General features: G+C 47.2%; 2 protein-coding genes across 5 annotated transcripts in view; both read left to right on the top strand.

Annotated features, from left to right (window-relative positions):
- The first annotated feature begins 2 nt into the window (after nucleotides 1-2).
- The window catches only part of MRPS18B (mitochondrial ribosomal protein S18B), a 16450-nt gene continuing 5420 nt past the window's right edge, over nucleotides 3-11032 (top strand). For 2 of the 4 annotated variants that reach the window (XR_001002104.1, XM_011945037.1), the window contains exons 1-7: nucleotides 3-626; nucleotides 2174-2282; nucleotides 2390-2487; nucleotides 2603-2671; nucleotides 5210-5276; nucleotides 7284-7343; nucleotides 7911-8233. Coding sequence is in view for 2 of the 4 variants with exons in the window: in XM_011945037.1 (XP_011800427.1) it covers nucleotides 549-626; nucleotides 2174-2282; nucleotides 2390-2487; nucleotides 2603-2671; nucleotides 5210-5276; nucleotides 7284-7343; nucleotides 7911-8206 (777 nt within the window). In the remaining 2 variants the exon portion in view is untranslated. Of the gene's footprint in view, nucleotides 627-2173; nucleotides 2283-2389; nucleotides 2488-2602; nucleotides 2672-5209; nucleotides 5277-7283; nucleotides 7344-7910; nucleotides 8245-11032 lie in introns of those variants that run through there. The other 2 variants (XR_001002105.1, XM_011945035.1) reach the window with 2 other exon arrangements.
- The window catches only part of ATAT1 (alpha tubulin acetyltransferase 1), a 23037-nt gene continuing 21337 nt past the window's right edge, over nucleotides 9333-11032 (top strand). Inside the window, exons 1-6 of the mRNA XM_011945068.1 lie at nucleotides 9333-9683; nucleotides 9870-9930; nucleotides 10046-10137; nucleotides 10261-10321; nucleotides 10442-10555; nucleotides 10739-10840. Of these exons, the coding sequence (XP_011800458.1) occupies nucleotides 9613-9683; nucleotides 9870-9930; nucleotides 10046-10137; nucleotides 10261-10321; nucleotides 10442-10555; nucleotides 10739-10840 (501 nt within the window). The 5' untranslated portion in view covers nucleotides 9333-9612. The remainder of the gene's footprint in view (nucleotides 9684-9869; nucleotides 9931-10045; nucleotides 10138-10260; nucleotides 10322-10441; nucleotides 10556-10738; nucleotides 10841-11032) is intronic.

The raw sequence follows: 11032 nt of genomic DNA, 5'->3' as shown, positions 1-11032 counted from the left end.
CTTGTCGCGAGACATTATACGCGAGGCGTGAACTCATTGGTCAACCTAAATGACAATTCGCCAGCTGATTGGCTAGTCTCACTTCACCTTTGCTCCGCCCCTTCTCCTGGCACTCTCTTCCGCCTCCTTTCTGCCTCCCTGCCGCGTGCGCGTGACCAGAGAGCCCAGCACCTCCCTTTCCTCTGCTTCCGCCACTTCCGCCCTGGAGAACATTTCTCACTCAGGGTTGGTAGAAACGTATCGGAGCATGCGCACTGAGAGGATCTCGATAAAAATCGCCTTCAAAATTGCTTAAAAGGCAAACTCTAACAAAGAGATCTAAGAGTCGTAGTGACTGGCCAAGAAAAAACGCAATTTTGAGGTCTAATTCCATTGTGACGCAGTTGAAATTAGCTTCTCCCCCACGCCTTCCCTTTTACGCTTCCGTCCTGACGCAAACGTGCGGCCGGCTTCCGCACTGCGGGCTTGTCCTTGGCCCTGCCCTAGTCAGTTTCCTGAAGCATGCGCAGTTGCCTTTCCTTCCATTCCTGTGCGGGGCGTACGTCAAGATGGCGGCGTCTGTATTAAACACCCTGCTGAGGCGGCTTCCTATGCTTTTTGTCTTCCGAGGTGCCCACAGAGTTCAGGTAACTCCTCGAAGGACATTTTGCACAACCCCAAGTTTGTTATACCTTCTCTAGGTCGTCGCTCCGCTGTCAGGAATCCACGAGTGGAGACCTTCCCACGTGTTTGTGTCTTAGCTGTCTAGGCAGTACTTCCAGCAACCCCCTCCCATACACCGCGCGTTTTCTAATCCCGAGCCGAGGACTAAGCCCCAGGGTTAGGTGTCATCCTTCTTCCAAAATGCCATCTCAGTAAAATAATTAAGTGATGGAATTGACCCCCGTCCACCCTCAGTTATGCGTAACCAGCTTATTGAAAATTATTTAAATAATTAAGGGGCCATGCTAATCTTGTATCGTTGCAATTTTAGCATAACATATGTGCTCCCCAAGCGAGCGCCACAACCAGCTCGTAACTATGCAGGCGGTGTCTAAATCTGTGTTGCTCAGGAATGTCCTTCGGGAAATTAGGGATCCTAATTTCTACCCACCTTGCTATTTCCCAGTAAGGTCACGATATATTCTTACGACCTGAGGACAGTTTCTCAGCTCTCTCTATTAAATCAGTTTCTTATCGGAGTTATGAGAGCTTAACTCCGTCCTTTGAATTGAGGTTTCCTTCCAGTCTTGTGTACTCACCTCTCTGGAGGTTCTTGGTGGGGCACGGTGAGATAGGAAGGCTTGCCCAGCTGCCACTCCCTAAAGTGGGACTGAAGAGTGGTGACAGAGGTCAACACAGACTTAATAACAGCCTTGGTAGCTTTAAAACTAGCGTTAGGACTCAGGTTTGTTCTGCCCTGTAGATTGTTGACCTTCAGCTTTTATGAAAATGGGCAACTGAGTGACTTCATTGGATTGCTTTGGAGACTCACCTGTCTTCAGCATCCCTTCCCCACCACACATCTTGGTTCCGAGAACCTAGATATCCTTCCTCTTTATTCTTCCACCAGAATCAATTCATTTCCAAAAAGCAGGACTACCTTTTATATACTAGATTTTTTTCTTCTTCTTCTTTAGATGGAGTCTCACTCTGTTGCCAGGCTGGAGTGCAGTGGTGCGATCTTGGCTCACTGCAACCTCCACCTCCTGGGTTCAAGCGATTCTCCTGCCTCAGCCTCCTGAGTAGCTGGGACTACAGGCACATGCCACCATGCCCAGCTAATTTTTTGTATTTTTAGTAGAGATGAGGTTTCACCATGTTGGCCAGGATGATCTCGATCTCTTGACCTCATGATCCGCCCACCTCGGCCTCCCAAAATGCTGGGATTACAGACATGAGCCACTGCGCCCGGCCTTGTACTAGACATTTTAATTGTCTTCTGAAATAAGATTGTTTTTCAGCATATATCCACTAACTTAGCTTTTCTTTCAGGATCCAGTTGTAGAAAAGGAGAGTGGTTGTTGATTTATGTCAGTTTAAATCCAACAAAAATACTTAACTTACATATGTATTCCTGTTATATTCCATTAATGCAATTTGTATGCATTTCCCCTCTTTCCAAAGTGTGATAAGCAAACCATTGAGTTTTTTCCTTGAACTCATTCTTTTATTTTTTTCTGCTCCTTCATAGGTTCCCCTCCAGACTCTTTGCACCAAACCTCCCTCTGAGGAAGATTCTTTGTCCCCAATTCCCATTTCTCCTTATAAGGATGAACCCTGGAAATATCTGGAATCAGAAGGTACCTCTAAATGGGGAAAGGGAGGGTCAGATAGGATTTAAGATAAGTGGATAGAGCCACCGACTACACTCCCACCCAGCAATAACTTGTATGATCTTTCATTTCAGAATACCAGGAGCGATATGGTTCTCGCCCCATCTGGGCTGACTACCGCCGCAACCACAAGGGTGGTGTACCCCCACAGCGGACTCGGAAAACATGTATTGTGAGTTTCTGAGAGTGGGATGTGGAGTAGGGGTAGAGGCCACAAGTAACAGTAACAGCAACATTTTTTCTGACGGGTTTGAACATCCTTAACTGCTGGTTTTTTCTCTCTACAGCGTGGGAATAAAGTTGCTGGGAATCCCTGCCCCATCTGCCGAGATCACAAGTTGCATGTTGACTTTAGGGTAAGGAGAGTCTTTTCTTTTTATGGTAAGAAAAATAAAGATTAGGAGCCCCTTTACAGTGCCAAAGAGATTACTGTAGGTGCCCCACACTTCGTATATCCTGGAGGCCCTACAGTTTATTTTGTAGTAACTGTTTCTGGCATTATAAAAACATTCCTCTCTTCAGTCTTTTACCTTCTACTATGGATTGTACTGCAAGTTTTATCCTATGCCTATGAAATTTACAGTCTAAACTGGCAGGTAAGAGAAATGCCTATTTCTTTTGAGACTGATTCTCACTCTGTTGCCAAGGCTGGAGTGCACTGGCGCGATCTCAGCTCACTGCAACCTCTGCCTTCCGGGTTCAAGCGATTCTCCCACCTCAGCCTCCCAAGTAGCTGTAACTACAGGCGTGTGCCACCATGCCCGGCTACTTTTTGTATTTTTAGTAGAAACAGGGTTTCACCATATTGGCCAGGTTGGTCTCAAACTCCTGACCTCATGACCCGCCCGCCTCGGCCCTTTAAAATGCTGGGATTACAGGTGTGAGCCACCATGCCCAGCCAGCGAAATGGCTACTTCTAGTGGGAGAGCAGTATCCAAAGATTCGTTTGTATTCTTTACAGTTATTACCAAGTATATTGGCCCACTTTCTTCCTGAGGTTTTTTATATTTCCTTGTCAATGTTCAGTGGCATGCTGGGACGTGAGGCCGGAGGGCAAGATAGAGTCTAGTATTTTTCAGAAAGCCTTCAATATGCAAGAAGGACAAGATTTGCTCCTTGAAAGAATTTGGAAACATATTGGCTGGGCGCGGTGGCCCATGCTTGTAATCCTAGCACTTTGGGAGGCCGAGGAGGGTGGTTCACCTGAGGTCAGGAGTTCGAGACCAGCCTGGCCAACATGGCGAAACCCTGCTTCTACTAAGAATACAAAAATTAGCCAGGCATAGTGGCAGGCGCCTATAATCCCAGCTACTCGGGAGGGCTGAGGCAGGAGAATTGCTTGAACCCGGGAGGTGGAGGTTGCAGTGAGCTGAGATTGCACCACTGCACTCCAGCCTGGGCAAAAGAGCGGAACTCCTCAAAAAAAAAAAACAAACCCAAGAATTTGAAAACATTACATTAATAAAATAGATAATAGGAAAGTGTTCTTCTGAGTTTGCAGCAAAAGTATTAGAGCAGAAGCTGTATGGCTGGTCATCAGGGAAGTAGTAGAGCATTTGGATAACAGTCAGAAAATGGGGGTATTTGACTGCAATAAGAACCCTTCTGACACAGGTTATTCAGGAGTCCTATAGATAATTCCCCAGTTTCGACTGCATATGATTGGTTATAAAAAGAGATTATGGCCGGGTGCGGTGGCTTATGCTTGTAATCCCTTCGGAGGCCAAGGTGGGTGGATCACTTGAGGTCAGGAGTTCGAGACCAGCCTGGCTAACATGGTGAAACCCCATCTCTACTAAAAATACAAAAAAAATTAGCCGGACGTGGTGGCGGGTGCCTGTAGTACCAGCTTCTTGGGAGGCTGAGGCAGGAGAATCACTAGAACCTGGGAGATGGAGGTTGCAGTGAACCAAGATTGTGCCATTGCATTCCAGCCTGAGCAACAGAGCAAGACTGTATCTCAAAAACAAAACAGAGATTATAGTTAATTATATGACTGAGAGAGAAAGGTTACAAATTTAGTAGCATGGGTGATTCTGCTTGTATTCTACTCCACAGTATATCTGCTTTTTTCTCAAGAGTCTCATTTCCTACAGTTAATTTGCTGAGTGAGGGTTGTTCTATGTAAACTGTAAAATTATTCTTACTGTATAAATTATATTCAGTATGCTATTAAATACATTAGTTGTTTATACATACACATTAAATATCTTTTTTTGGGTGATTTCTGGGATTTCCAATGACCAGTCCCAGTTTTTCACCTAAAGGCTGACTTTAGAACTTAACTTCTGCAGGCCGGGCATGGTGGCTCACGCCTGTAATCCCAGCACTTTGGGAGGCCAAGGTGGGTGTATCACCAGGTCAGGAGTTCAAGGCCAGCTTGGCCAAGATGGTGAAACCCTGTCTCTACTAAAAATACAAAATAATTAGCCAGGTGTGGTGGCGGGTGCCTGTAACCCCAGCTACTCGGGAGGAGTAGCAGAGAATTTCTTGAACCTGAGAGGCGGAGGTTGTATTGAGCTGAGATCGCGCCACTGCACTCCAGCCGGGGCGACACAGGGAGACTCCGTCTCAAAGAAAAAAAAAAACTTAACCTGTGCTTAAGAGATTTCTGTGGGAGCACAGTGACAGAATATGAGATGTGCAAGGATGGATTCAGTGAATTGATGAAGCCAACTGGGACATGAAGGAAGATAGCATCTGGGGAGCTGTAGAGGGGTGAGAGGATAGCACCTGGAGAGCTGTAGAGGGGTGAGAGGGATAGCATCTGGAGAGCTGTAGAGGGGTGAAGGTGGTCCATGTGGGTATGTAGGGATTGTGTACTTGCAGTGTCCAAAGATCTTGCTGCTCTCCTTTCCTCTTTCCTCACATTTCTCTACCACTTTCCCCTACAGAACGTGAAGCTCTTGGAACAGTTTGTCTGCGCCCACACGGGTATCATCTTCCATTCTCTATACACAGGTTAGCCCATCATCCCTGCACCACCAGAGAGCTTTTCCTTGTGGCATGTTTTGTTTATGTAGTTGTTCAATAGTTATTCGTTGAGTGTCTCCTACTTATAGCTTAAAAGGTCTGGCTGAACCTTTTGGAAATCTTGGCTTACTGGGGGCTAAAGCAATTAAATGCGGACAAAAGAAAAGGACAAGTACAGCCGGGTGTGGTGGCTCACGCCTGTAATTGCAGCGCTTTGGGAGGCTGAGGCGGCTGGATCACCAATGTCGGGAGTTCGAGACCAGCCTGACCAACGTAGAGAAACCCTGTCTCTATTAAAAATACAAAATTAGCTGGGCGTAGTGGTGCATGCCTGTAATCCCAGCTACTCGGAAGGCTGAGGCAGGAGAATCGCTTGAACCCAGGAGGCAGAGGTTGCAGTGAGCTGACATTACGCCATTGCACTGCAGCCTGGGCATCAAGAGTGAAACTCCATCTCAAAAAAAAAAAGGAAAAAGAAAAAAGCAAGTGCTTCTGTAAGCAAACTATCTAAATGTAGTTTTTAATTGATGAACGGTGATTAATTCCTTTCTATAGGGTCTTTTCACTTTTACAAAAGATTTCTCGCAAATTATCACATAAGTTATTTTATATCATTGTCAATTGAATTAGATTTTCCAAACTTGGAGTTGTAAATTTAACAATTCAGGATTATATCTATTCCCTAACTGCAGTCACAGGGCAAATCTGGCCCACTGCCATGTCCGTTTGTTTTCATATTGTCTACAGTTGCTTCCATGCTACAGTGGCAGAGCTGAGTAGCTGAGACAGAGACCACAGGACCTGCAGAGTTTAAAATATTTAGTATATGACTCTAGACAGAAAAATTTTGCTAACCCTGCTCTGAAGCAAGACAAATTTGCAGAGAATTTTTTTTTTGTTTTTGAGACGAAGTTTCACTTTTGTTGTCCAGGCTGGAGTGCAATGGCAGGATCTTGCCTCACTGCAACCTCTGTCTCCCGAGTTCAAGTGATTCTCCTACCTCAGCCCCCTGAGTAGCTGGAATTACAGGTGTATACCACCATGCTTCGTGAATTTTGTATTTTTAGTAGAGATGGAGTTTCTCCATGTTGGTCAGGCTGGTCTCGAACTCCCGACCTCAGGTGATCCAGCCACCTCGGCCTCCCAAAGTGTTGGTATTACAGGCGTGAGCCACCGTGCCCAGTGGAGACTAATATATATATATATTTTTTTGCAACGAAATCTCATTTACTTTGTCACCGAAGGCTGGAGAGCAGTGACGTGATCTCAGCTCACTGCAGCCTCCACCTCCTGGGTTCAAGCAATTCCCCTGCCTCAGCCTCCCATGTAGCTGGGATTACAGGCACGTGCCATTGTGCCTGGCTAATTTTTTTTGTATTTTTAGTAGAGACAGGGTTTCACCATTTTGGCCACTCTGGTCTTGAACTTCTGACTCAAGTGATCTTCCTGCCTAAGCCTCCCAAAATGCTGGGACTATAGGCATGAGCCACCGTGCCCAGCCTTGCAGAGAATAAATCTGAATTCACCATTATTAGGGGTGGCAGTACAATCAGTGTTCAGTTTGTCAAGAGTTTCTTGTAGTCAAGCTGTAAAGGCTGAAGGGACTGTTATTGTTACTCTCTCAGATTGCCTTCCCCAACTCTGAAATCTCTTCTCTCTTTATTGAATCTTTCTCTCTGGATTGTTCAAGTCAACCCTCTAATTAACCACACTTGCCCATTAAATTGTGTTCTGCTCCCTGTCTTGGAGGCTTTACCATTAAATAGCTTCTCTATAGTGGCTAGACCCTCCTAAATCTTTATCCCAGCTCTCCAAGAGATGGGGGAGATTCTTTCCATTGGCAGATGGGGAAACTGAGGTCCTTGGAGAGGTCAAGGGAAAGGGGTCATTAGGTAAAGCCAGTCCTTCCCAATCTACTCCTCTGTCACCATATGGAAGCAGTTGTGTTCTATTATTTACTGTGCCTTAAAGAACAAGTTATTTTTCTCCCCACAGGAGTCTGTGTGAAGCAGCACAAGAGGTTGACCCAGGCCATCCAGAAAGCCAGGGATCATGGTGAGCATGAGACGGGGCACACGGCAGTTTTGTTTAGGTATAAGGAAGGTGACTTAGGGCTAGATTATGGATATAAATGCTCACACCTGTTCAAGATGGTAGCAACCAGCATGTTCTTCCTGAGTCTCTTCTGACATTCCATTGTCCCCCGTCCCTTCTCCTGGGTGTCTTACTTTGTCGTTACCCTGTCTCCTTGGTCTTTGTCTTTCCATCCCTTTACCTCCTATTTTACAATTGCTGGTCTCAGTGCCATAGCAAGATCATAGGAAGATCTTTATATGAATGTCTGGCCCTGGACTACATGGCACTGCTACATAAATTAGTAAAAGGTATAGATGCAGCTTCATAGTCCCTGTTCAGGGCTGCATAGCTTTGTAAGCAAGAGCCCCAGCAGTATGTCAGCCCACACTTGCCTTCTGGGCCAGTTTCACCCGTTGGCAGTATACAACAGACATAAATGTACCCAGTGGCTCTGACTGGTCCCTCCCTTTATAATCCTTTTTCTTACTTCATCTAGACCACCCTCCTCATTCCCTCTTAAATTTCTCTTCTTTTTTAATCCCTTAGGTCTCCTCATTTACCACATCCCCCAGGTTGAACCACGGGACCTTGACTTCAGTACCTCTCATGGGGCTGTGAGTGCTACTCCGCCAGCCCCCACCCTGATCTCAGGTGACCCCTGGTACCCATGGTACAACTGGAAACAGCCACCAGAGAGAGAACTGTCACGCCTTCGCCGGCTTTACCAGGGTCATCTCCGAGAAGAGAGTGGCCCCCCACCTGAGTCAATGCCCAAGATGCCCCCTACAGCACCAGCGGAAGCCTCCTTCACTGGGCAGACAGACCCTCAGAGTGCTCTGTAGGAGCCGTAGACTGGGAAGAGAGGCCAGGCATGGTGGCTTACAAAAAAATACAAAAGCAGTGCTGCACGCCTGTAGTCCCAGCTATTGGGGAGGCTAAGGTGGGAGGATCACTTGATCTCAGAAGGCAGAGGTTGTAGTGAGTTGCAGTCACAGCCCTGCACTCCAGCCTGGGTGACAAAGCCAGACCCTGTCTCAAAAAAAAAAAAAAAAAGTCCTTACGCTCAACCTGTAATGTAAAAGAGCCAATACAAATGCACTAAATGCAAATAAAAAAAAAAAAAAAAAAAAAAAAAAAAGGGAAGAGAGCCAGAGGGACTAGGAGATAATGTGTATGTAGGTTTATGTAGGTTTATATGATGGGATATCACCCTGAAGAGTTGTGTCTTTTGTGGCCAATGATAAATCCAGGAAATAAATGTTGCTGATAGGGATAAATCTTGAGGCTGAGGGAGGGCAGGACAAATGTGTATGGGAAACCCCAACCCCTATGTATTGTAAATAGATGGGCTGGACTAAACATTGTTGCTGTTTCAGACTTACACCAACTCAGCTTTTACACAATAAAGCTCTACTCTCCTGTCTCGAGTTTGCTTTGGGCTGTTTACCATGAATACCATTAGTGGGGGTGGGCTGAGTGATGTTCTTTTCATATAAGCAATTGGGTGGTGCTGTGGGGAGATGAGTGGTCAGGCTTAAGCCAGCTTTGCCAGTGACGCCTGGGACTAGAAGCTGGGGATGGGCAGCTGTGCCATTCTGTCAAGATGCCTTTGTGGGTCCCCATTCCACATTCACAGCATAGCCCACTTCACTGAGGGGCTAAAAGGTTATAGACAGTGACACACTGGGCCTAGGAAGACAGCGTTGCCGTGGCACTCACTACCGTGGGATGCAGAGATGGGAATGAGTGGCACTGCTAGGGATACGGCTGGTTTGGCAAAAAAAAAAGGGGGGGCCCTAGCAGTTGCCAGGACGCTAGGGACATGGTCTACAGGCGGGGCTCCTGGAAATAAAGACTCCGAGAGGCAGTGCGGCGAAGGGAGGGGCGGAAGTGACGTCGTGTGGGGCGGGTCCAACCGCGCACAATGGGCCATGGAGTTCCCGTTCGATGTGGACGCGCTGTTCCCGGAGCGGATCACGGTGCTGGACCAGCACCTGAGGCCCCCAGCCCGCCGACCCGGAACCACAACGCCGGCCCGGTGACAGCTCAAACCCACCCCCTGCCCCTTTTCTCCCGGTTCCTCTCCAAACCTGGTCCAGGCACCACGCCCCCTTCTCACTGACTAGTGATCGCTCCTTTTGATGTCCTGGCCTGCCTTTTTGGTGACCTCTGACCCTGGGCCTAGTGGGATTGATCAGCGCTTGGATCTGTGACCTTTCACCCCGGCCCAAAATGTCCCAACCAAAGGATGTGGTTGACCCGGCCTTTCTGCTTCCCCACAATAACCTTAAGGGAGGAGGGAGTGTACCACCTTGAAAGGTGTGACAGAAGTTTGGGTTTCAGAAGCGTGGGATGGGAAATCAGATTGGGAGACTTCCAGGCAAAGGCAGGGAATGTTCAGTGTTAAACCTCGGTTGGAGTTGTGGCCCAGGTTCCCAGTACTGACTGCCCAGGACCCGCTAATTCAGTGAGTATCTGACTCTTTTATTTCTTCTCTTTCTCTAGTGTTGATCTACAGCAGCAAATTATGACCATTATAGATGAACTGGGCAAGGCTTCTGCCAAGGTACTGGAGAGTTTTTAGATGGAGTAAAGGGAGGACCTCTGTGGGGATGGTAGATAAGGGAGGCCTGGGTCCTTTGGAGGGACTTGCAGAAAGTCTGACTTAATCTTCCCTGCAGGCCCAGAATCTTTCCGCTCCCATCACTAGTGCATCAAGGATGCAGAGTAACCGCCATGTTGTTTATATTCTCAAAGACAGTTCAGGCCGACCGTGAGTGCCACATTCTCTTCCATCCCATACTTAATTCCTTCCTCCCTCAGCCCTTCCCCCATCTTTGACTATCTCTTACAGATAGTTACCACTAGCCTGTTCATTATTTTCCCCGTTCTACAGGGCCGGAAAAGGAGCCATTATTGGTTTCATCAAAGTTGGATACAAGAAGCTCTTTGTACTGGTGAGTGTTATTGGAAGCCAGGAGTTCGTATACCTTGGTTCTTGAGAACGAAAGTGCTGGAGGTTAGGGGGCAGCAGAGATGCCGGGGGTCCTAAAACATTTTTGTTGTTTCTCTCGTAGGATGATCGTGAGGCTCATAATGAGGTAGAACCACTTTGCATCCTGGACTTTTATATCCATGAGTCTGTGCAACGCCATGGCCATGGCCGAGAACTCTTCCAGTATATGTTGCAGGTATCACTTACCTCTTCACTGGTTCATCCAAACTAGGGACTCCTTTGCCATGAGCCCTTCCAGGCGCCCTGCCTCCCACCCCCCGTATTCCTATGTCCTCCTATTCCCTTCCCAGGCTTGTGGCTTCCTGTTGGCATGCTTTCCCCATACTTCCTCCTACCCTGAGTCTCCTGTTCCCTGCAGAAGGAGCGAGTGGAACCGCACCAACTCGCCATTGACCGACCCTCACAGAAGCTGCTGAAATTCCTGAATAAACACTACAATCTGGAGACCACAGTGCCACAGGTTAGAAGTTTCAGAGAATAGATCCCCACTGAGCATTCCCATTGAATTTATTATTTATGGCAAAGAAGTAGTGACTTATTTCCTATCACATAGGTTTCATTTTCTTTTTTTTTTTTTTGAGACAGAGGCTCGCTCTGTCGCCCAGGCTGGAGTGCAGTGGCCGGATCTCAGCTCACTGCAAGCTCCGCCTCC

This window comes from Colobus angolensis, unplaced genomic scaffold (assembly GCF_000951035.1).
Source record: "Colobus angolensis palliatus isolate OR3802 unplaced genomic scaffold, Cang.pa_1.0 Scaffold238, whole genome shotgun sequence".
Taxonomy (NCBI): Eukaryota; Metazoa; Chordata; class Mammalia; order Primates; family Cercopithecidae; genus Colobus; species Colobus angolensis.
The sequence above is the reverse complement of the archived record's forward strand: the minus strand, read 5'-3'. Positions and strand labels throughout refer to the sequence as shown.